At 31.0% G+C, this 26,340-nt stretch overlaps 4 protein-coding genes across 6 annotated transcripts; 3 read left to right on the top strand and 1 right to left on the bottom strand.

Annotated features, from left to right (window-relative positions):
• Positions 1 to 4,087: 4,087 nt before the first annotated feature.
• LOC120271932 (traB domain-containing protein) lies at positions 4,088 to 8,011 on the top strand. Of its 2 annotated transcripts, none has more exons than XM_039278617.1 (8): positions 4,088 to 4,485; positions 5,519 to 5,634; positions 6,067 to 6,155; positions 6,259 to 6,333; positions 6,418 to 6,528; positions 7,143 to 7,238; positions 7,345 to 7,639; positions 7,760 to 8,011. In XM_039278617.1, exons 1-7 carry the CDS (start codon positions 4,112 to 4,114, stop codon positions 7,609 to 7,611), a joined length of 1,128 nt encoding a protein of 375 aa, XP_039134551.1. In that variant the 5' UTR covers positions 4,088 to 4,111; the 3' UTR covers positions 7,612 to 7,639; positions 7,760 to 8,011. The 2 variants fall into 2 exon arrangements, with proteins under 2 accessions (XP_039134551.1, XP_039134550.1); XM_039278616.1 differs by having other exon boundaries at positions 4,088 to 4,538; positions 5,506 to 5,634.
• A 3,473-nt stretch (positions 8,012 to 11,484) lies between these two features.
• On the top strand, positions 11,485 to 12,600 carry LOC120271922 (arogenate dehydratase 1-like). The gene has a single exon (XM_039278605.1). It carries the CDS (start codon positions 11,489 to 11,491, stop codon positions 12,563 to 12,565), a length of 1,077 nt encoding a protein of 358 aa, XP_039134539.1. The 5' UTR covers positions 11,485 to 11,488; the 3' UTR covers positions 12,566 to 12,600.
• Positions 12,601 to 20,351: 7,751 nt separating this feature from the next.
• LOC120272158 (ethylene-responsive transcription factor 11-like) lies at positions 20,352 to 21,158 on the top strand. Its single transcript, XM_039278920.1, has 2 exons — positions 20,352 to 20,928; positions 21,100 to 21,158. The coding sequence occupies exons 1-2, from the start codon at positions 20,352 to 20,354 to the stop codon at positions 21,156 to 21,158; spliced, it is 636 nt and encodes a 211-aa protein (XP_039134854.1).
• A 2,643-nt stretch (positions 21,159 to 23,801) lies between these two features.
• LOC120271891 (peroxisomal membrane protein 11C-like) lies at positions 23,802 to 26,003 on the bottom strand. Of its 2 annotated transcripts, none has more exons than XM_039278572.1 (8): positions 25,903 to 26,003; positions 25,219 to 25,427; positions 25,062 to 25,136; positions 24,912 to 24,986; positions 24,729 to 24,809; positions 24,327 to 24,401; positions 24,045 to 24,218; positions 23,802 to 23,970 (listed from the first exon to the last, which is right to left on the bottom strand). In XM_039278572.1, the coding sequence occupies exons 2-8, from the start codon at positions 25,408 to 25,410 to the stop codon at positions 23,935 to 23,937; spliced, it is 708 nt and encodes a 235-aa protein (XP_039134506.1). In that variant the 5' UTR covers positions 25,411 to 25,427; positions 25,903 to 26,003; the 3' UTR covers positions 23,802 to 23,934. The 2 variants fall into 2 exon arrangements, with proteins under 2 accessions (XP_039134506.1, XP_039134507.1); XM_039278573.1 differs by having other exon boundaries at positions 25,219 to 25,413; positions 25,903 to 25,999.
• Positions 26,004 to 26,340: the final 337 nt, after the last annotated feature.

Below are 26,340 nucleotides of genomic sequence, written 5' to 3'. Positions count from 1 at the left end.
TTTATGTGGTGTTGGATGATGTTACACCTATTGCAGTACAAGGGGGGTTGGAAACAGCAAATGAGGGAACAAGATATGCCCTACGAAAGCAAAGTTACCAAGTGCATCAAATAGAAGGAAGCTCATGTGATCCAATTGAAACTGAACCAAGAATCATAAATGAAATGCAACAGGCAGATGAAGATGAATCAGATGAGGACTATGTAGGCAGTGATGAGGATAGTGTCTCTACAGGAGTTGATGAAGATATGGAGGTTGAAAGTGAAAAAAGTTATCATTCTCTCTATAATAGCAGTGACTCCGATGATGACAAACATGTTGATGCCTTTGAAGGTGAGATTTATGAAGTTGATGAAGAAAATCCCATTATAGAAGTTGGAAGAAAGTTTGAAGATGTCTATCATTATAGAAGATGTTTACAACATTTTGCTATATTGAAAGAGTTCTCAATAACTTATATTAAAAGTGACCAAAGAAGAGTAACAGCAAGATGTGCTTCTGAAGATTGCTCATGGAGAGTTCATGCATCTACACTACCGGAAGAAGATGTATTTCAAATCAAGACAATGCAAGGAGAACATTCATGTAGTTCAGTGAACAAAAGTGGGAACAAAATGGCTACCAAAAATTGGGTTGCAGATAGAGTTATTGAGTGGCTTAGAAATGAGGGTGAAGTGGCACCATCTGAATTAAGAAGAAGACTAGTGGAAAAATAGGATCAAAGGTTTTGATGAAGTCAAGAAAGGTAGGCACAAATGCAAAAGGTGTGGATCTTTTGGTCATCATGCAAAAAAATGTAAAGAGCCAGAGAAAGAAAGTGATCCTTCAATGCAATCTATGGCTTCATCATCTAATGTTCAACAAGCCTACAGGTAAGCAATGAATATTTTGTTAGGGGCTTCAATACATTCATGTCATACTCATTTTTAACAAAAGAAATATTTTATTTAGGGGAAGATCAAGATCAAGGGAAGGATACAATGTTTATGTGCCACCAACAGTAAAAAAAAGTGGGAGGCCTAAGAAAATTAGAAGGGAGAATCAAAACCAATGAGTTGGATGTTCCACAATTGATACTTAAACATGTATATCTTCATTTTCTTATTTTTTGTTGGTTATTGATTATGAGTTTCATTCTTTCTTCATGTTGTCTTTCCTATAATGATTTCATTTATTTTTAAGTTCTAATCGCAAATTCATTTTCATTTTTCAGGTTGATGTTGAGAATGGAGTTTGAGGTTGTTATTTGTGTTATTTGGAGATTGTTGTTTTTTAGAAGTTTAGTGTGTTTTTGCATTAATGAACATATGTATTATTTTAGTTGATGTTAAAAAAGTTGGTGTTGGATGTAATTTGTTTTAAAGAATTTTATGGAGAACTTGTTTTGTTCAAAAATTTGATGTCCTTTAGAGAACTTGATGGTAAAAATCTTGATATTGGATGGATGTTCAAAAAAATTTATTGGACTTCTTTCTTATAAATTTCATATGTGATAATATTTTGAGTATGTGTATGAAATTATTTGTTATATATTGTTACATGTCGTAATTTTTTACCTATTTTTAGGTTGTGATTGTAAAGAGCAAGTGATAATGTAAATTTTTTAGATATTGTAAAAATCTTAAAAATATGAATTTACTCAAAAATTCATGATTTTTAATAATTTTTTTAAAAAAATTATTGCGTATATAAAAAAATTACATTAGTTATCTATAATTTAAAGTCTATAAAATATAATAAAAAAAATTGATGGGTATATTAACAAACCCATAAAGATCATTTATTGAATGAAATGAGTAATATCTACAAAATAAGAAAAAAATTTAGAGGGGTATATAAGCAAACCCATTTTAGTAATTTACCCATTTGTTGAATGAAATGTGTAATGTCTATAAAATAAGAAAAAAAATTTTTTAGAGGGGTATATAAGCAAACCCATTTTGGTAATTTACTCTTATTCCATCCATTGATTTAACACCATCAATAGTCAACTTAACCATAGGGGCATATAAGTAAATATAATTAATTTGTAAGGGTATACAAGCAAATATCATTTTTATGAGGGTATTTAAGTAAATTCATGATTTCATAAGGGTATGCAAGTAAAAAACCCTTTTAAATATGTAATTGTTTCACTGAATCAAAATAACGAAAGGTCTAGTTTAACATGATTTTATTTTTTTAAAACTTTCTTAGGGGTAGATTGCGGTAAATACCTGTTAAAATTGATGAAAAATTACCCCTTCAATTTCATTAAAAAAAAAAAAATACTATTCACTAATCAAAAGGTCATACAAGATAAAACCTAGAAAAAATATAAATAAAAATTCATTTAAAAAGTACCCACATATACATACCCGTATTTCAGATAATATAACATCCGATTAATAATAAATAAAAATTAGTCCTTAGGCAACCCTAAACCCCTCAAGTCTCCAGAGGATCTTTGGATGCCCGGCTCGAAAGAATTAATTCTTTTAAGTAGTCTCTTGGGTTCTTTTAGCTATAGCTTTTAGGTGGCATATTTGGCGGGTATATTTTTTGATAGGGCATCAAACTATAGCTCTTTTTTATTTTGTGGTCCAAACATCAATTTGAATCACAATGATTACTCACCTTCAATTTTGTTCCACCAGAGAATCATCAAACAGATTTCGGCTTATTTTTTATGATATAATGTCATAAATTCTTTATCAGCAGGTGAGATAGAATTATATGTGTCATATATATATATATATATATATATGATGATAGAGAATTTCTAGCATATACATCATCAAAAATAGGCTAGAATTTCTCGGGTGACCACTCGGTGGAACAATATTAAAATTAAGTAACCATTTTGATTCAAATTGAAGTTTGGACAGAAATATGAGAAATGATCATAATTTGGTGCCCTATATGAAAAATTATTAGTTATAATTGAATGCATTTTCAATTTTAAAACTCTTTATCATGCTCCAGCTCTTTTAAAAACATATCACATGTTTCTTTTTTGGGTATTTGCAACTCACAATCAAACGACAAAAGTAGAAATTTTGACAAAAGTAGAAATTTTTTGTTGATGATGTGAAGAGAAGCATTCAATTTCAAGAGGCTCCTACGCAAGATGAATGCCATCTTGATGAGCAAGTGTCAAATTCGATGGCCAACTAGCAGCCCAATGATGGTTCTTTTTTAAGGATGCGAACCCTTTTGTGTCATGGATACTTTCCTCTTGTTTTCTTGTTGTACGTTACTCTCTATAGTCTTTGTTTCCACCCCTAAAAGGTAGAAGTTGGAGTTTTTTTTTACAAATATTGTAAACATAATAAGCATTTAGTTTCCAAGACCTCCTATGTGAGATGAGCGTAATTTTGATGAATAGGTGTTATTAGATTCATATGGCTGGCTAGCAGCCTAGAGCTTATTCTTTTCTCAGGATTAAAATCCTTGTGTCCGGGATCATCTTATCCCATCTCCTTGTTATGTGTTGCTCTTTGTAGTCTTTATTTTTTATAATGTATGTTTCCACTCCTACTATAAATTATTCTTTGTGTAGACTTTATTTTTTGTAGTTCTTTTTCAACTGTGTACTTTGTTATTATGTTCTCATAAATTTATAATTTATTTATTTTTTAAAATCATTTATTAAGATATCCATAGCTAAGTCTAGTTTGTTATATCCATGAACCACTCCGTTCGGGATGGGGAATCCCCGTTCCCTCCACTAGCTAGGACGAGGGACTAGAAAACTCCCTAATCTTTGTAGTAACGCAGGGATGAGAAGTGCTCTCCCTGCTCAATAGGGTTTCCACCATAAAATAAAATTATATTTATATATTTATATAAGTATATAAATCAACAAAGGATGTATGGCTGCTATAGTACTTGATTTTCAATTCATATTTAAAAAAAATAAAGAATTTAGAACTAATAAAAAATACTGACAAATTTGAGAGTTACAAATTTCAAGTGTACCGCCGGTTCAACTTAAACATCAATAGACCCTACCTTTTCAACGACAGAAAAGCTGCCACGTGGCGCATTCTCGGACCAAAATTCAAAATCAGAACGATTTCATCCCCGCCAAACAAACCCCATCCGATCTCTTCCCCGCCAAACCGGCCCGATGGAAACCCTCGCTTCTCCCGTTCGCCCAACCCTCCGATTCTCATCGAGATCCTCTCCTCGCCGGAACCCTAGGTGTTCGATTCGGCCGCCACCGCCGGGAATCGACTACAAGTCGGAGTTCATCGAAGAATCTCGTTCCTTCTTGGAGGAGAAGCACACGGAGCTGATGGATCTCGCCGCTGATGGAACCCTAGTCCGGATCGCGAAGCATCGATTCGGCCCGGTTCCGGCATGGAGGACGGAGTTCGTTGAGCCGGAGGAGATCTGGCTACTGGGCACCTCTCACTTGGCTGCAGAGTCCGCCTCCGATGTGGAGCGTGTAGTGAGGGCTTTGATGCCTGATAATGTCGTCGTCGAGCTATGCAGAAGCAGGTCTACATTGCCAAACTTGCAAACGTTCTATGCTTATTTGCTCATCCAGATGAGTTCTCTAATGCTCAGCGATTATTGCGCCCGTTCATGAATTTTTCTAAAGATCCTTGCTTGTTCGTTTCGTAATCATTGGCATTGTTTTCTAGAATTCATTTGTTGATAGTGTTTTGATTTTCAATTGTTTATTGATGGAACCTATTTAAGGTTTTTATGCTTTTTATGATAACCTAATTCCATGTCTGAAAAGATTTATCTTGTAATTTAGGATTCTATTAGTACAGGAAGTTTAATATTTCAAGGATTGAAAGGTGCTTCGTGTCATTAATGCGGCTCCAATAGCATAAGAATGCGGAGAATTGTGAATTTGTTTTCTTAAAATTCGAATTGTATGATATGTTGATGGGATTTTAGAATAATCTTTAGAGGAAAGAATACTAGGTTATCGAAGTAAATATGCAGAGGTATGTGCCATGCAGATGATAAGCAAGCAGCTTAGTGAAGGAAAATGAGATTCATCAGAAGTGGTGTAAGGTGGCATTTGAGCTGTTTCTAATAATTAGAGATTAGTTTCTATCTGGGGTCACTGTTCTCCCTTTTCCTCATTGTTATATCTTGAGAAAGAAAACATGTCCTTAGTTCTTGAGTTATTAGATATTTTTTCTATGGGAGTGAGATTTTCTGCTCTTATATGCCAATTTTAGGTTTATCAGATGTAAGCAATTGGTGCTGCTGGCAGGATTGGTGTATTGGAATTTTATCTAGCCCCAGCATCCCTTTGTGAAAATGGTGTCTTCTGTGCAACATTTATTGCAGATGCATTGATTTATGATTCCAGATATGAGGATCCTCAATTTTAACATTCTTTCTGCCGCACGTATTCATCTTGCATAGCTAATACAATAGTGCTAAAGACAGTCTGCATGTATGCTTTACCATCTTGTTTTAGAAATCTTACAATTTAAAAATAAAAAAAATCCCCTGAATATGATTTAGTATTTGGGCTTACTTGTTAATTTGCAGAATTCATTTTCAGAGCCGGAATAATGTATGCTTCTGATAATGCTGAAGATGCACAGCTTTCAAAATCAAATATGTTCTCCTTAAGCGGGGCTCAATTCTTTGGAGCTGTCAACCGTAGTATAAACTTGGGTAACTTTTGATTATGCCATCCTTTAAATTGCATGCCTAAGATGTTAAAGAAATTCTCTTGTTCAAATGCATAATATAGAAGCCCCTTATCCATGCTCTGCTTGTTTGCATTTTCCCAATCTCTAAGAAGGATTTGCAAACTGTAAATTTAATTGGCTAACACGAACTTTACTGCACTTTCATAATTGGTCATAACTGAAAAGTATACTTTATCTGAAATTATAACTTCATGCCCTTCTTCATCAATTAATAGCACTTCTCTACTGGTTTATTGTTGTAATTATGAATAATAATTAGAAATAAAATCTTATTGGATGTGATTTTTTGCATGACCTGCATATAAGGCATGATAAATAACAGCAGTTAATATGTGGATAAGCATTGGCCCCGCATTCTTGAAATGGCATACTTAAACAAACATGTGGATGACAGGGGGTCAAAGTGCTTTGGCTTTGCGGTTGCTTTTAGCGGTTTTCTCTTCAAAGATTTCTTCAACTGCAAACCGGCCTTTTGGAGATGAGGTGACATATAAAACAGTAGTTTAGTTTAGTTCTTCAAGTGCACCAACCATTCTATATTTATAATCATGAATTATATATATGTAGATGTTTTTAAATTTTGCAGTTTCGAGCTGCTAGGAAAGCTTCTGAAGAAGTGGGAGCTCAGATTGTTTTAGGAGATCGACCGATTGAAATAACTGTTGAGTATAATCCAGGATATTTGAATTCTTTTACAAAATATCTTGCATTGAGCATCATGTTATGAATCCTTGTTATGCATCAGCTAGAAAGGGCTTGGCGCTCTCTAATGTGGAGTGAAAAAGTGCGATTCATCTTCTCACTCATTCAAGGCATAACCTCTCCATCTATTGAACTGCCTGAGAACGATTTGAAGGCAATTTTCTAACTTGTTGCATTTGTTTCCGTTTTTTCGAAGATTTTAAAGTTGATGTCTGTACATAGTGATCTTGACACTATATTTTCCTAGTGCCTTTATTACCAATACCTTTTTGTTATGCGAGTATTAGTGGTACTTGTTACCAGATAACCTGAAAATCAATCCCGGGCATTTGAAATAATTTTTCTGTTTTCCTTGTGATAGCTTTCTGTTTGATTCTCCATTTATTTCAAATATAGCTCAATTTTTCTCTCTGCAGTGGCTATGTTGGATAACTATATAATTATATCCATGTATAGCTACACAACAAGGCTTTTTAATCATATATGCATGCCTGTTTATTACTTCCTCTTGTTTTTGCATATAGAGTTATACCCGTCTGTCCAAAAAGCTAGTTAACATCACAATGACCTTTAAGGGCCCGAAAATGGGTTAAAGATCTTAGTTGACAACCTTTAAGATTTTGATTCCACTGGCCCTCCACAGACATTACCAAACCGAATTCAATCTGTTCGGAAATTCTGTAACTTTCACTGAAAGCATCATCTGATTGCCAATTTTTTGAATTCCAATTAAGTTTTATATTGACCAATTTCTCATTATTGATATAGGGTCAACTCCCCGGTGACAGTCCACTGCAGCTGTATGAAAAACTGAGCTTTTCATACCCTTCACTCCTGCAGCCTCTCATACATGAGCGTGACACGGTATTTTTATCATCATAGGAAGTACCGACTAAATATTTCTTTGCTTGCATATAGTGCTTCTTAACTCAAGAAAACACTGAAATGTAAAACTACTTTGTGTGTTCAGTACCTTGCTTGGTCACTGAAAAGGAGCAAAGCTGTGAACAATTGCAAGAGAGTAGTGGGGATTATTGGGAAGGGTCACATGAATGGAGTTATCTACTCACTAATATCCGATCAGGGAAACCTGCGTTTCCGTGATCTTGTTGGCAGAACATCAAATAACAACACATCCAACGGTTGGATTATCAACACATTCAAGAGCTTTGCCAGAGACACCATTCTAGGCTTTGGCCTGTGGGCTCTGTATGAGAAGCTTAAAGACAAATTCTAGCATGATCATACACATGCACAAAAAATTGGTACTTATCCGCCTTCAATTTGTATCAGGAGTAAATAGTTTTTTTTTTAAATCTCTTGGAATTCATGATTGATTCAAAAAGTAAAACAGTATAGTTATCTGTGGCAATGCCTTTATGCAGGTTATTATTCAACTTATCTGTCAGAGATAGTGTCAGCCATCTCTCCTTTCAAATGGCATGAAAGCACACAATAGGTGTGCTAGTAATGGTTAGCTCTCAATGCTCTATTTTTATTGCCATTATTGAATATTTTATTTACTGGGTTTTCAATGATTATTATCTAAAACAAAATTTATAGGTTTTATTTATCTGTGAATAATAATGTAACGGAGTATTATTATGTAAGCCTAATAAAAAAAAGTTATTAGCTCAGCAATGTGCAATTATTTTTTCTTAGAAAAGCAAACAATTAGGTCACTAGATATCAATTGAAGTAGGTGCTAATCTATTATTAAGACACTTGTTAAGAGGAGAGTCATGATTCACATGATGAAAATCTGATGTTAAATATTCAAATAGTGTACATCAAATAATGATGTTGTTTTAAGTAAAGCTAGGCAGATGTGTACATTATTCTTTGTAGATTAATGATCTATCATTAAGCTTTGTACATCTTAAAGCTTAAATTAATTCTCCCTTCTAGAAAAGTCCCAACCACCATGGTATATTTTAATTTCTTTAATATTTTTTATTTTTATATTTATTAGGTCCAGTTGCATAGAACTCTAATTGTACAATATGGCATCTTACAACAGCCAGTCAGCTGTTAGTACTAATCTCTTCATTGCAATTGTTACTTAGGATGAGAAAATGAGAAAACTCTCATTCTGGTACAAAATGAATTCAAAGTTATATATATATATATATGTAGATATCAAATAAAATTAAGGGTTTTTTGCCTGTATCTACTCATGCAAATATCTCTTTATTCTCTATTTTTTTTTTGGGGGTTCATATGACCTTTATGTAAATTCTGTAGTTAATGGTTGTCGAAAACTTAATAACAGCATTGAGAAGTCCAAAATGTCCTCAACTTTAGTTAATTACACATCTGTAATAGAAGATAGACAAGGGTTTTTTTGTCATTTGAATTGATCCCTAAGCATAGTTTAATCAGTAGAAAATTCAGGTCAGTTTTAGAGATTATATATATATATATATATATATATATATATATATATATAGAAGTCATTTTCAGGTTCTACATGATGTGATAAAGCTCTTAAATTAATTGAGCATGACTTGAGAATCAATTAGAAAAACTTTAAAGAAGCCCCACTAAAGTCCTTATGGGGCAGATGTTAATCACTCATAGGACTTTGGCATGTGCTCTTGTGTGGTGATCATCTTCCCTAAGACAAGGGCATACCCCACACTAAAACAACTAAGTGTTACAAGTCCAGTATCTGTTTGTACTGGATGGGCAGTTCAGTTTCAAGTTATAAGCCGAATAGGAGATCAAGGGGTTCTCATAACTAAACCCTGGTCTGGTTTAAGTAGGACCCAAACAATCCTTTCAACACATGCATTTGTTCACTATGTGTATATTTTTCAAACCAGAGAATTTTTTTTTTTTATTTTAACTTCTGAACAATTGGTAGCTTTGATTCAATAATTCAACTAACTTGTCTTAAATCAATGAAAAGTTGACAAAATTGTGTCCACTCAATAACAAAGAGACCAAGTGATGATGCTTTGAAATATTAACAAATTATTTGTTTTTTTAATTTACAAAAAGATTCTTGTGAAATAATTGGAGTCACACACACACACACACACAAATTGTGGTTATCAATGTTAACATATATATTGAGACTTCGAACTTATTGATCTTCATCTATGCTTATATATGTACTTTATAAACTCTTAGTTTTACAAGAAATACTCACATTGCCCATTTTATTAATTTTTTTTAGACTAATAAAAGATATATAATAATAAAATAGATAATTTACACTGATGATATTTCAGTTAAAATGATTTAGCAAAGTGATTGATCGGATGGAGGAAGATATATTTATAAATATTTTCACTGAGTTATAAATAAATTACCATCGGATCAATTTTTTTTTACAACATTAGTTGAGGTGAGCGGTTTAAATTTTAAAATATTAATTACATTTATATATATTTTTCAAAAAATCAACACTGAAGTGATCTCATGAAATTTATTTATTGCTTTGCATATTTAAATTTTTTATGTGTGATTGGTTAATATTTCACAAATTAGTTGAACGACTACCAAGCATTATGAACCAAAAAAAAAAAAAAATTTAAATAAATAAATAAAATTAATCAAGAGGAACATTAGGAAGAAGACAAGAACAGTGATCTTATTCCCCTACCCTACAAAACTTAGAATCCATGTGCAGTTGGGAAGTCTTGGGACCCATGAATCAATAATTGTCCTAAAGTTAAGTTCATTATTATCATTATTCTATCCTACAATGCCAATAATACATTCACTTATAGATCTATAAAGAGTTAAACACAAGGAAAGTAACCACCGACCAGCCAACCAGCCAGCCAGCCAGCCAGCCAGCAAACCATTAGTTAATTACCACTCTCTTTCATGCACTTATAGTGACCCTGTAGCACATCTCTGAAAAACACCGGTGAAAAAAATCTTCAAGTGGGTGGCGGTGACCCATGACTCATTAATGCACATACAATAATACACTCCTGTTTGATAAGTGTCCTTCCATATATTACCAACAATACATGCATGATGCATCTGTGTGTGTGTATTTATTTATGAATGGATTAGTAGTGGACACAATATTGATAGGTCACATTGAAGATCTTGATCTAACATAAGACTTACCATGCCAGTACTTTATTCAAAAGTTTATGGTTAATATTTTTTTTTTAAACAAATTTGGATTAAAAAATAATAAAATTTATTAACAATTTTTTCATCTATTTGCATTGAATTTTATGTATAAAATATTTATATTTATAAATATATATATATATATATTTTTTTAAATTTCAGTTCATATAAAATAAAAGCACAAATATATTAAAATAATATTTTTATATTTATATACATCTTTAATAAGTGATTTATTCTTATTTTATAAAATCAAAAAAATAGAGTTTTAAAGTTTTTAAGTAAATAATTTTCAAATTTAAATTCTTTTGTAAGCAAAAAAAAAAAAAAATTTGCTAAAAATCTTCTCTTTTTTTTATATGTTCTTGAGTACCCCACTTTCAAAAATTACCGGTTAATTTTTTTCATAGATCACTTAACTATAGTCAAGTTTTATTTTGATAACTGAATTTCAATTTGTATTAAAATGGTCACTCATCTTTAATTTTTTTCACTAGACAATCACCCCAATTGATTTTGGAACCAAATAGCTGATATGGCAGTATGTGAAATCTTCAAATTTGGTGACATATATAGTCAAAGTAGGATAGTTGATGTGTCACAGAGAAGCTGACACAGATTTTTCGACTACCACATAAGCTATTTAGTTAACAAATCAACAATGTGATTTGACTGTCTGGTAAAATAAAATTAAAAATAAATAATTATTTTGATATAAATTAAAGTTCAATTATTAAAATGAGGTAAGACCATAGTTAAGTTACACATTAAAAAAAATTAACCCCAAAAATCACTGTGTCTAAAACACCCGCACTTTAATAACAATAATAATAATAATAATAAAATCCAATAACACACAAACTCCACATCCCCCTCTCTATATATATCCCCCCACAAACCCATCCTCCTACTACTCAAATCATCACTCAATTCCCAACAACCTCAAACCTCACTCTATTAAGGAACACCACAAACACACAACCAAACAAAAACCAAGAACCCTTCCAAAAAATTTTATGGCCATTTCCAATGGCATGATATCTCTAACACTTTCTCCTCCACTTCCATCCTCAAACAAACCCCCCCCTAATTCCATCTCCACCTCAATCAACACCATCCGTGTTGCCTTCCAAGGCTCTCCCGGCGCTTACTCCGAATTCGCCGCTAAAACCGCCATCCCTTCTTGCACCACACTCCCCTGCCGTTCCTTCTCCGACGCCATCTCCTCCCTCTCCCTCAACCTCGCCGACCACGCCATCCTCCCCGTCGAAAGCACCATGGAAGGCACCGCCCTTCGCAACTACGACTTCCTTCTCCGCCACCCTCTCTTCATCACCCAAGAAATCAATCTCTTTGTCCATTACTGTCTTCTTGCCATCCCCGGCGTCCTTCCCACCCACCTCAAAACTGTTATCAGCCATCCTATGGCCCTTGCTCACTGTCACCGTTCTCTCACTCGTCTCGGCCTCAACCGTCAACCCGTCGAAGACACTGCAGGTGCTGTCGAGATGCTTCTCGACAACCGTCTTCTTGACACCGCCGCCATCGCCAGCCCTCGCGCTGCCCAACTTTACGGCCTCAATGTTCTCGCTCATGGCCTTCAGGATGAGTCTTGGAACGTCACTCGTTTCCTCATCCTCTCCAAACACCCCAATAACAATAACAACAACAACATTGTAGATCCATTAACACCTGCTGCTGCTGCTGCAGGTGCAGCAGCAGCAAATCATGATGAACAAATAGTTATTAGGAAAACAAGCATAGTCATTGCACACAGAGGTGGATGCATGCTTGTGATTCTCAAAGTTCTCAAAGCATTTTCTTCAAGGAATTTAAACATGACTAAACTGGAGGTTATAAATCATGATGAGGAAGAAGAAGGGAAGTCTCCGGTGATGATTTTGGATGTGCGTTTGGATGGGAAGAAAGGATCTCTTAGAGCTTTTCCTCATGTTTTGTATGTTGACTTTGAAGGTTCCATGGAGGATTTTAGAGTCAGGGAAGCCATTGATGAGATCTCTAAGTTTTCTGTGTTTGTGAGAATTCTTGGTACTTATTCTGCTGATCCTAATGTTTATGATCTTCATTATTAATATAATTTATTGTTGGGATTGGTTTTTACTTTTTACATGCATGGAAATATGGAATCTTATTAATATCATTGCAAGTATTTTTATTTATTTATTTATTTATTTATATATATATTTTTTTATTTTTGTGTTTGGAAGAGGTGTGAGATTTCAAAATTACATTATTTTTTTAAATCCTTTTAAGTTTTCTTAATATAATTATTATAAATAAGAGCCACTCATTAAGTAATTAAAACATTTGATTCGTATGTGAAAAATTACAAATTTAATTGCCCTATATTTAATGTATAATTTAATAAAAAAATATACATATATGTTTTATGTTGATATATATATATATATATATATATATATATATATATATATATATATATATATATATATATATATATATAATTTATGTTTTTATATTGTTATTTATATATATGACAATATATTTTTTAGGATGTGTCCAGAAACTAAATTTAGGAATATTTCTATAACAACCGTTAGATCACCCATTTAATGACTGTTGTCTCATTACTAATTCTAGAGATAGGGTTAAACTGGAGGTGAAGTTAATGGTGTTTATCTCACTTTCAGATTTATATTTATAATAAAAAAAATAACCGTTAAATAATGATTTAACGGTTATTATAGGGTGTTCCTGTGTGTCTATATATATATATATATATATATATATTTGAGGTTAGAATTTTCCGAATTAAAAGGACATTAATTGTAATAAACAAAGACTTTGTGTTTTTCACCACGTGAGGAAGGAAAAAGAAAACCACATTTTGACTTTTAATAATTTGTGGAAGTTGTCATTGAATAGTTTCTATTGAATTTAATACAGTGATAATGACACATATGAACATATTGCCAAATAAGTGATGTAGACGTGCACAGCGCACTATGAAAAGATAGAATCTCATTGGAAGAATCTTGTTTTTATTTTTATTTATTTTTCCTTAAGTTTACATATTATTATTATTATATAGGTCAATTGTATATTTGAAATATACGATTAATATAAATATTACTTAAAACTTCTCAATATGTTTTAAAAATATAAAATTAATCAATATTGCTCAAATTTTTAGGAGTCATTCAAGGAAGCTTAGGTTCATATGAAAAGCTCGTAATGTTTGAGCATATATATATATATTTAAAAAAAATGAATAAATTACTTCAATTAAAAAGAGTTTGGATATACTCGTTCATTTACTTAAAAAATATTTATTTTAATGTATTAGTAATACAAAATTATTTAATTTAATTTTTTTTATTTAATATGAACTACCGGAAGCACTTTAAATGTGCCATGTGGTTGACTTCCATATTGTACCGAGAGAGATTAAAATAAATAAATTTAAATAATCTAAAAATTAAAATGATTATATATATAGAAAACATTCTCTGTAGGCATTAATAGACAACAAGAGAAAACAAAAACGTTGTTTGTGGGTGTCAATAGACATTCGGGAAAAACCAAAACTAAGAGAGAATGAAAAGAAAAGAAAGATAAAGCGAGAGTGTGTGAGTGAAAGTAAGAAAGGTATTGAGTGGGAAGAGACGTGCAGATTAAACACTTACCATGTTTTTAGGAAACATGCCCCTATATATATATACAATATGTGGCCGCAAAAAACAAAAAGTACGAGAGAGTGTGAGTGAAAGCAAAAACGAGAATGAGTGGAGGGAGAAGTGTAGATTTAAAACTTACACATATTTTTAGGAAACAGTGCCCCTATATATATAGGATATGCCGTATGCGTCCGTAAAGAACCAAAAGCAAGGTAGAGAGAGTGAATGAAAGAGTTTGTGGAGGGAGACGTGTAGATTTAAAACTCATGCATAATTTTAGGAAATGTGCCCCAATAAGTGTTCGCAAATAACAAAAAGTGGAAGAGAGAAATTATTAAAGAGAGATATAGAGAGAGGGACGAGAAGAGAGAGTAGAAAAATGGGCAACAGTACCGGAAAATAGTGTCAAAGGGTTGTATTTGGGTTGAAATTGGGATGGTTGGTGTTGGTTTTTATGTTTTTATTTTCTTGTGAGGGTGCAAATGAGGTTGAACAATTAATATTTAAATTATTATTATTGTGATCATGATCGGATGAATAAGTTGAGAATACTATGTATCATACTTTTTTTTTTATTGTTCAACTGTTGCTAACAATGTTCATCCCATTTTGTATTGTTTTATAACACTGCACAATTAACTAGAATGGATGATATGTGATTGATGCAGTGGTATATTTGAACCCGTTGATTCGTCTTCTGTAACAAGTTGTCCAAATTCTGTTGATCAAAGATAACCATGAATTGAGAAGAGTAAAATCTTATTATTCAAGAAAATGATGATCACGAAACTGATTTTCCTCTTGCCAGTCGGCTTACATTAAATAGGCAAAAATAGCACGGAGATAATTCAAAAATTTACCAAAAACCCCGCCAAATTACCAAAATATCTTTTGCCTCGTACTTCTCCATGTACGCACATGCCATGTCGTCAATATGCCCTTATCAGTGATCCTCCCTAGTAAATTTGTCTTTATAGATGTTAAAATGAACAATGGTCCATAATTTAGTGCAACACTTATTTTAATTTGATAGAAATAATGATTATAAATATTTTTTAGTTGTTAATAATAAAAATAAAATAAAAAATTAAAAATAATTATGTGATGAAAAGAAGATCTAGTTATTGGTTATGTGATAGAAAAAATATTTAGTTACTAACAAACTTTTGTTTTATTAAAATTTAGTCCTTTACATAGGATGTTGATAGTTTAGTGAAAAAATGAGTTTGAATCTCAAAGCAAGCATAATAAGAGTTCAAATATGTTAAAGAGAATAATTCTGGATATATACACGATTGATTCACTTTGTAAAAACTAGTTTTATTTAAAATAAAGTTTTTAAAATAAATCATAATCACTGACGAGGTCCATCAATGAGCACTATGGACCACCAAAATAATTCACATGATCAAACAAGCACATGAAATGGACCATGCACCAACTACCACCCTTGCCTTTTTATTTTTTTTATTTTTTTTATATGGCCACCCAACAACCGTGGAACATAGAAAATTATTTTTTTTAAAAAAAATTATTTTAAGATTCTAGAAGACAATTCAAGCAAACAAACAGGAGGCATGATTCCCTCCATATATGATTCCTTTAGAATCCTTAATAATGATGATTTTATAATGTCGCATTCAAGATGGCATTATCAGTTCAATCCAATGTTTATTAAAACATGGGTTCATGTGAGGTGCATGTGGCACAAGAGGTCCAAATTAAGTCATCATTTACATGAAAATGAAAAATAATTTATTGGTTTTTATCTCTTGTTTAAAAGGCAATTGTTTTACGCTCAGCTATTACGGTGGTGTCTATATATATATTAAATGGTTGGTTCTAAATATTTGTTTCCTCAACAATGGTGATATATATTACTTACATCATCATAAAACCATACAACAACTAGGGGAACTAGGGGTGTATTTGAGCTGAGCCGTTATAAGCAGCTCGATATTTGACTCGATAAGGGCTCGTTCATGTTCAACTCATATTGTAAACGAGCCAAACTTGAGCTTCATTTTCAAGCTTGACTAATAAATGAGCCAAGTTTGAGCTTCATTAGCTTGAGCAGCCGAAAGCTTAGCTCATTTTGGCTCGGGAACACGGTTCACGAACACAGCTCGCGAATAAGCTTATGAACAAGGTCGTTTATAAGCTTGATTGTGACCTCGTTTATATATATGTATATATATTACATTAATATATGTACATGTATATTAAGGTGTATTTGTGACTATGTCATTGTTGTTAACTTGAGTCACACATATAGGGCTGTAAACTACTATTTGAAGGCTCAGCTTGTTAAAAGCTCAATCAGCTAGTTCATTAAGTTAAATGAGCTCGTAAGGTAAACGAGCCAAGCCTAGACACCACCAAACTCGGCTCGTTAAATCTTGTAAACAACTCGTTTATTGTATAATTAAAAGCTCGTTTATAGTATCATTTATAATTTTATTTGCAACAATCACTAATATAATCATTTATAGTGTCATGAACAAACTTATTTACCGAATCATTAATAATATTACAAAAAAATATAGATAATTACATCACAATGTTTATTTTGTTAATATTGTAATTATTTTTAACTTATTTAATGAAGATTTTAACAAGCTTGAACTCAAGCCTTAATGATTCCATAAACAAACTTAAATTATTCTTTTACTAAAATGATCCTCAAACTCAAATCGAGTTGAGTCACACTTGATAATGATTCATTAAATAAGCTTTAAATGATACTTTACTAAATAAAAAAATAGAAAATAAAAAAATAATCAAGCTAATGAGATAAGTCTAAGCTTCAAATTTTCTTAACAAATTGAGCTCGAGCATGAAGCTCGAAATAAGTTCAGTTAGAGCTCGAGCTCGGTTAAAATAGTAACAAACCAAGCTTGAGCTTGAAAAATGAAGCTCGAAAAAAGCTCGGCTAGAGCTCGAGCTCGATTAAAATAGTACCTAGCCAAAAGCTTGAACATGGCAAAGCTCGGCTCGGCTCAGCTCGGCTCGTTTACATCCCTAACAACAATTGCCGACCCAATGCTTTATGTGTGTGATTTCATGATATCATCAAAATTTTTACATAGAATTATTTTTAAAAATTATTAATTAGTGAGTTTTGCTACAAACAAATGAATTTATAAGTTAGAGTTTATTTTGTAGCTCTTGAATTCAAGATAACAATTGTATAAAGGATAATTTCATTCTACATATATATAAATATAGTCATGGTTAATTATAAAAGCTTATATTAATTTATTTGACTAGTAAAGAGACTAGTATCTTTTAAACTTTGTTCTTCCAAACATCTGATCAAGGCCGAGTAAAAAAAAATGTATCTATTATATAATAAATATATTTTAAAAATACAGATTTATTTTATACAATATTAAATTTTAAAAATTACAAGAATATACATATTAGATAAAATTTTACAAGAATACACGTGTGTTTCGAAATTAAGCTTTTTTTTTTTTTACAAGCCACTATTTACACTAGTCGCCATATGGAAAGGATTCAAACTAGTGACCTTATATACTTGGAGTCATGGAAAGGATTCAAACTCGTGACCTCATGTTTGGGACTTCTGTCTTTTACCGTTGGATTATACTAATATTAATTAAGCTGAACTTTTAGGAGGTTGTTTTGGACAAAGGCTGTAAATGGGCTTTAAAAAAGCCCCACCCAAGTGCAAGTACTAAGCCCAACAACAACAATCATTAAAAGCATGTCTATAGTAGTATCATATCTTAGGTACGTGCTCAAAAATTAATTATCCATTCCAAAGAAAAAGAACAAGTTCAAACAAGTGGTAATTAAGGCATGGTCCTAATTTGTATTTTAATTATGGACTTTATAATAAATAAATAAATAAATAAATAAAATAATTGGAATTAATCATACCTAGTGATTAGTTTTTCTTCAATCATTTGAGAAAGGACACCCTTGTTTTTGGCATTAATTGGCATATTAAGATGCCTTCTTTCATCACTCCACTTCACTACTTCTTCTTGTCTCTATTTGTATGTAAAACACTTGTTTAATATAATAAAGGTAAATAATTTATTAAGTTGTATCATAAGCTTGGTTCTAGCTTATTAAACAAGTGTTTTCTTGAACTGAACCCTTTATTATATGAGACTTTATAATAAATAATCTATTCAAACACTTGTTTCTTTCCTTCTTATTATATCATCTTTCACCTTATAATAATTTATTAAAACCCTAACCCTAATAAACTTCTCAAGTTCTTTAATAAGTATGATACTTTTTCTTATTCTTGTTCTATATGAATAAATAACAATAATTAATTCTCGGCGATAAGATTAATATACACTAAATTATTTGTTTGATTCATTCATTCGTCAAGTTGTTAATATTTTAAATAATTACATATATTTTGATCATAATATGTGTGTGTGCGCGTGTGTGCGTAGTAAGAATAGAGAAAACAAAAGTTCTAATATGATAGGAATAGAGTATATAAATGTAATAAAGAGATAACGTTATGAATATAAACTATATAAAGTAATAATTCAATATAAAGCTCTACTTTAAAATAAATTATGTTGGCTCAACTAAGAATTAACATTAATTAATATTTCACATTTTTTAATATTATTTAAATAATTTTTTAATCTAAAATTCTAAAATTGTCCTACATGTCAATTCTATGCACCAAATTGCAGTAAAGATTAATTAGTTTGGTAGTTATTTAATTAAATTTGAAATGCAAGAGAAGAAGAAGAAGTTCTTGGTCATTTTCATGTCACATTCCTTGTGATGTTTACATGCTTTAATTTCATGGACCAATTCCTACACTATTTCTCTTTGTCTTTAAAGAACTTCCATTTATAATATACATCTTTAAACTCTTGAACAATGAGAAAACCAAACCACTCATGCAAACACATTTAAAAACATTTTAATTATATATAGTTTCAGTTTTACTCATTGATTAGAAGTGATGTGAGAACGGAAAGATCAATAAATATATTGTTGTATTGCAATATGAAGTTTGTTTGAAGACAAATGAAAAAGTTTATGAAGCTTAATTTGTATTAAGTATTGTGATCGATGTAATCAAAATGATGAATAAGGTTTACATAGCTCAAATTACACAAGAAAACAAGAGAGTGTTCAATAGTTTAATTAAAACTCTAATAATGATAGACCAAAGTGACAAGAGGCAAAGTGCTCTACACTAAGAACCTCCCTATAAAATAACTAACAATATGACAAAAAGAATTCAATCAAAACAATGAAGCTTATCTCTCTAGCTTTGTTATTTTTCACATCCATGCACTCATTTTGGCTTCTTTTGATTTTCAATCTTGCTAAATGTGTTCCATTTTTATGGAAAAAGATGTGTGTCTATATACTATTCTTTTAATTACCTAGATAAATGATACATGAATTAATTATTTTCATTTACTATAATAGATCTATTCTTGATATCATGTAACACAGTTGAAGCAAAACTTGGTCGTAAATATCCATATTAACATTTCGTCTCTTATCCTAATAATTATTTTATTTTTAAATAATCGTAGTTTCTGAGGGAAAAAAATATTTATAAATAAATGATGTTTTAAAAAAATAATATAATAATTCAAATTTTTTTTTCAACTCTACCAACATTTTAATAATAAACTTTCTCAGGTGAGAAATTAATTAATGTTATGCAAGGGAGAATTAATTAATAGAGTAATCATTGGGTGTATTTTTCATTGAAGGGTGTTTTGGTTAAATACTAATATAATTTAAGTAATTAAATACTTTGATGACACTTATTTGAGAAGGATACATGCACTGTATTTTTTTTAATTAATTTATTTCTTATCAATAATTACAACTCACAAATCAATCATGTTGGCACTCAATATTAATATTATTATTATTATATTTTTATAAAATGGATCAGTGATCCCCACATAACATTTATTATTATATCTCAATCATCGATTAGAACGGAGTTAAACTCCTGTATAAAAGGTAAAATATCTTTCAACTCAGTTATTACTCGATATTACATGTTAGATGGGAGATAAAATATCACATAATCAAGCAAAATAAATCAACAAATTTCCCTTATTTATAGGCGTGTGCATGGAGCATACATCCCACATCTCACTTTCACATATACACATAAACTAGAGCATACATAGAAATTAATTGGAAGGTATTATAGTATCACAATTAGCATAACGTTACATTAATGGCACAGTTAGATATCAGCCATGCAAGTACTACAACAAAAAACACCAATCAACACCATTGCAACCCAAGCACCACCACCACCGCCTGCCGGCGCTTCGTCGGGGTCCGGCAAAGGCCATCAGGCAGATGGGTTGCCGAAATCAAAGACTCATCTCAACATGTCCGGCTTTGGCTCGGCACCTTCGACTCACCGGAGGACGCTGCCCGTGCCTACGACGACGCCGCCCGGGCTTTACGTGGAGATAATGCACGTACTAACTTCTCTCCGGCTACTAATTTCTCCGGCGACCATGCCTTCTCCCAACTCCGATCAAAATTGAGCAAGAACATCATGCAACATGCAAAAATTTCATCTCTTCATCATCAACATCATCAATATTTTATGCCTGGTGAAACAAGGGTGAGTGACCAATTCACTTTTGCTAGCATTTTTCACCATGAGAGCCGAGACTTTCATCGGTTTTTCGTCGATGAAAATGAGGTGCAACCGAGCTTTGTTGTTCCTGATTCTGTTGAGATTAATGGCCATGAACATTTTGGTTTGATGAGAAAGAAGAGGAGTAGAGATGATGATGGTTTTATTTGTGGGAGTAATGATATTAATGATGATGATGATGATGATAATAATAATAATAATAATAATAATAATAATAAGAGGTTTAAGGTTTCTTCTTCTTTTATTGTTCCTCCATCTTTCAATGTATTCAATGAGGAATAGTTTAGGAATGATCTTTGCTTTTGTATAGGAAGATATAAACGTCCTTGGCTTCCTCCAAAGGATGAGAAGCTTAATTTTCTTGTTTAGTTGATTTTATTATGAATGTTTTTTTAAGTTGAGTTCTCTATTTTTTGTCTTCCTGGCCTTTTTTATTTCTTTCTTTTCCAATTTATTTTGTTTTGCATTTGAGTTTTGTTAATTTTGTGTGTGTGTGTGTGTGTGTATATATATTAACTGAGTTAGTTAAAATGACAAAATTTTGGGTCACTTAATTAAATGGTGTCACATGTAAATTTTTGTGTATAAAAAAAAAATATATGCTGAGACAAGTTTAATTTTCATATAACTATTATTTGGATTGATTTAAAGCTGTTAACTAGCCTAAGAAACGAGTGAGTTAAATCTAAAATTAAACAAAAATTGTGATATTTATTTTAATTATGTTAGTGGGAAATTAACCTAAATAATTTCACATCAAATAAGTATGAAGGGTTATAGTTTAAATGTATTTTTCTTAAAAAAACTGTTTTAAAAATTTAACTTTACTTAAAAAACGATACTTTTATGTATGAGCTGAGATTTTTTATTAGAGCACGTTTAAATGATTAACTAATTCATTTCACGTTGAATGAAAAATTGAAGAAGATTTTTAATGTAAATGTATCACTTGTAAAGTTGTAATTTACTATTTATTATATATATGGAAAAAAAAAACTTGGAGCATCGATCTAAAATCATAAATGACAACTACTCTTTAGTGCTGGATTGTTATTTGAATAATGAGTCCTAGATTATTATTTGAATAATGAATGGGCACACACATAATCGAATCTTTGGTCAATGGTACTATTATAATACTATACAAATACTATTCAAACACTATGAAAATAATGTAGCAGTAATGTCCAATATTTATTGGTTTTTTTTTTTTGTGAGAAGATGTCATTTTTCTCCCTTTTAGGATTATATAGCATGAGATTTATTAGTTCGATTTGATTCTTGAAAATCTTTTGAATATGCACATGGTAGGACTGTATTCGCCCCATATGACGTCTACCCAAGTTAATAAATCCATAGGAGGACGATTATGTAATCATAATTAGTGTACCACCATACATATCTGTTCTTTGATAATCTTTTGTGGGGAGTCGCTTGTCACTTTTGTAAAATATGGTGTACCACTATATTTGTACATCTTTTGATAACTTTTTTATGAGGAGTCGCTTGTCATTGTTGTAGGATAATAAGTGTAAACATATTCTATTAACTTTTATTTTATACAATTGGGGTTCATTTTTTATTTATTTATTTATTTTTTGTTTGGATGAGCTTAAATTGAAAATGGATATTTTTTAAATATGACATTATTAATCATTACTTGTTGAAAGTTGCTTCAATTTCCCTTTTTTTTTAATAAAAAAATATGATATAAATATATTGAAGTGATGTCTATATTCCTTGGAGGGAATTCAAAGGAAGATGATAAATGAAGCATTGTCTCATTCATTTATTTTAAGGAGGAATAGCTAATGGATTTATGTGGTTAAAATAATATTGTTAATGAATGATGAGAAATGCTATTATGGCATATTAGGCAAAAGAAAATGATCAAACTTGCTTAGTTTCTACTCCACAACTTCATTACTTAATTTGCCATCAATGCCTCACTTCATCATACTTAATTAATTATTAATACCTTAACGAAATGCTAATTAAATTATTAATTAAACATACCTTCTATGATTTAAATCACCTAATGTATAATTTCCCATTAAGCCCTAAAACCAATCAAAATATAAATAAATTGCAATATCGATAATTATTTTTATGTTAAAACTATTCATTAAATAAGAATTAAAAATGTATTAAAGTATATGTTTTTGCCAATTTAGATATATCAGACGAGTTTATGTTTAGTAGAAGCATGATTATTATCAAATAATTTTCATATTCAAAGTTCTTATTAATAATAAAAAATTATGTTTAAAAATATTTTAGTTTAAATAAACACAAGAGTGAATACATTGAACTCTATTTTGCTAATTTTCAACATGAAATCTTTTGGTGCTTAATGAGATCATCTAAATCTAAAATTTAAAAGTGAGACTATCAAATTTTAAAATATCATGCATCTCTTTAAATATTAGAATGCTAATAAAAAGGATGTTGAAAAATAATATTGGTTTAAAGTATAATTAATTAACAAGAAAAAGTTTTCAAAATTAACTAATATGTGCAACACTAATATAATGTCTTTTATGAACAAAATTATTTTCAAGATAACCAAAATAACCTCAAGAATAAAAACAAGTTCTTGAATTATCACAAAATAAACATTAATATATTTTTTAATTTCATTCCAAGTATACCCATGCAAATTTGCCATTCAATATTCCACATACAATATATTACTTTAAAATTGAATCTTACATATTCGAGCAAGTAATAGTCTCACATTAATTAATTTAAAAATATAAATTTAAATATATAAAGTTGAGTTTCTCAACCCATAAATTTAAGCTCTTAGTTAAATCAGGCCCATATAATGTATTTGTTACGTATCCATCATAATCAAACAACACAATAGCTCTAAAGTTTAATACGCTTATCTTCATTAATTCTTAATCAAAAGATTTATGGACTTCTAATATATATATATAAATATATATATATTTTCAAAACAATATTTTTGATGACTTTTAATGCACATAACCTTCCAAAGACATGACAAATCTCTTAAAAACACACCATCTATTTATCAATATAATTGTAATTAGAGCAAGATTCACAGTATTCAGAGCATGAAATTCATAACAATATCGGTTCATTTATACAGTGATATTACTGACACAAATTATCATCTTCATTGTGCCTTGGCCTTTGTTTGTGAAGGAAGTAACTGCAGTAAAAACATTTGCAAATTAATATTTTACTGCAACATCAGAAATCCTGAATTCAATTGGAGAAATTTACCTGATAACAAGATATCAGTGATGTTACGAATCCAAATGCGCCGGTGAAGCGGGAATTCACCGTCTTTGGTGCCAATTGAAGCAGTCCAATTGCAACAACGATGTCCATCGATGATTTAATAAGAGCTAGTAGCCTTTCATTTGACTGTTTAAGCTTGTTTATGTATTGCTCATTCTAAGAAACATAGAACACATAAGAGATATCATTAAACAATATATATATATATATATATATATATATATATATATATATATGTATGTGAATGTTTTCGGTTGAGTTTACTTGGTATTTATCGCTTTCATTCTGATCCTTCTCTAGTTTTTTCATCGATGACGATAGCCTAACGAGCTCTGCCAACTATGAAACATGCATAACAGAAGTTAATAGAGTCAAAATATCTACAAGGATTCATATTGTAAGAAGGTTAAGATGTACTTTTGGTCTATAAATTTGATCGTATTGTTTATTTTTGGTTTGTTTGTTCTTAAAATGCTTGATAACATTCATGTGTAAATAACAACAATGTACATACTCAAACGTCAGGATGAAAATGAACATATTTTCATGTACAGAATGACCGTATCGAACATTTTAAACATACATGAATAAAAATGAACAATGCGGTAAGATGTAGAGCCTAAAAATGTATTTTAACCTTATGATCAAATTATTACAGTAACAAACCTCCACAAGGCTAGTGCAAATCGAGGAGCCCATCCAGCAGAAAAGAGATATCCGGCCGATAAGTTCGACTTTCTCTTTGTTCTTGAAAAAAAAATTTAATAGAAATCAAATTAAAATGATCTGAATTAGAGATAAAATTGCAGAAATAAAAACAAAGCAGTATTAAAGTCACAATTCACAAACCTGGTAAATTCCTGTTCTTCCTGCCCACACAAATTGATCCAAGAAAAAGAAAGTCGATAACAGCGCATTCTTCGACTGTATTTACATCAATATGCGTGTTAACGTGTCGATTTTATTAAAATTCAATTGAGAATACGAAAGCGAATATACCTTTCCGAGTAGAATCAGAGGAAGTGGTGTTCCTTGAGGATGTGGACTTATAAGAGAGTGCAAATCATTAACAAACTGAGAATTCATGAGAAGAACAAGAAGTTGTCAATTGGAGTTGCATGTCTTGCTTTTACAAAACAAAGATAGTACTACTCACTTTAAAAAGTCGAAAAACTTTTCTTGCCAAAGTAGTTGTTTTATCGACATTCTGTGCAGTTCCAGACTGTCCATTGCTTATGAATTTAGAACCATATTGAATGGCTCTGCAAATCTTATCCCGGGCTTCGGCTTTGTTGAGATAAAGAACAATAAGACCGAGTTCGGCCCTCGTCGCATCTAATGTACTCATCGTCTATTCTTAAGAGTCTTAATTCATTAGATAAAACAAGTGATTTATTTATCAGAAAAAAAAATGTATAAATTTGAATCCCAATGCATCAAACTCTTCAGATTGAAACTGAAATCACATGATTTGCCAGATCAGATACAAAAACATGAACTGTATAATATTCAGACTTTGATTTGCAGCAAAAGAGTGAATAAACTTCAATTCAAAATTCTATCAGACTTGTTAAAATTTCTGAAGAAAAGAGTCAATCAATCTTATAAATGAAATCAAAATTTTCACCAAATTAAGATACAAATAACAGTATGGAAAATTAAACTCTAACAGTGTCATAAGTTAAAATTAAATCTAATGCATATGTTTACCAATTAAGACAACAAACATGAAGTATGTAATTGATTAACTGCTGTAAAGAACTACTTAAAAATTAACTAATTGCTAAAAAAAAGCAAGAAAAAACTAGAAAGCATTCAGAAAGAAGGGGGACAAGTATACCTGGTACAGTGAGCTAGGTAGAGAGAAGATGGCAGTGTTTTGTGAACTGTGAAGGATATGAAAAGCAGATAAAACATAAAAAATGCAGATTTTTTTTTTAAATTTAAATTTTTATTTTTTAAAGATTATTTATTTATTTTTTAGAAGATAAATGGGACATTTTGGAACACCACACAAATACATGGAGTCTGTGAGGGCCCCACTTGAAATCTTAAAAGGAAGAGGTCACTTTTGTGGGTGAGTTAAGGGGGGGCGCATGGGGAATAAAATGGACGGCTACAGATTGATCTTGGAGAACTAGACACTGATCTTGAAGAAGATCTACGTGCGAGGACGCTTTGTCATGACTTCTTGTGTGTAATTCAATGGCCACAAAAAGCAAACATTATCTCTTTTTTTCTTAATTATTTTTTATGAAAATAAAATGAGTGATCTTCG

This window comes from Dioscorea cayenensis, chromosome 11 (assembly GCF_009730915.1).
Source record: "Dioscorea cayenensis subsp. rotundata cultivar TDr96_F1 chromosome 11, TDr96_F1_v2_PseudoChromosome.rev07_lg8_w22 25.fasta, whole genome shotgun sequence".
In the NCBI taxonomy this organism is placed as follows: Eukaryota; Viridiplantae; Streptophyta; class Magnoliopsida; order Dioscoreales; family Dioscoreaceae; genus Dioscorea; species Dioscorea cayenensis.
Note: the sequence above shows the minus strand (reverse complement) of the source record. Positions and strands in the feature narration are given on the sequence as shown.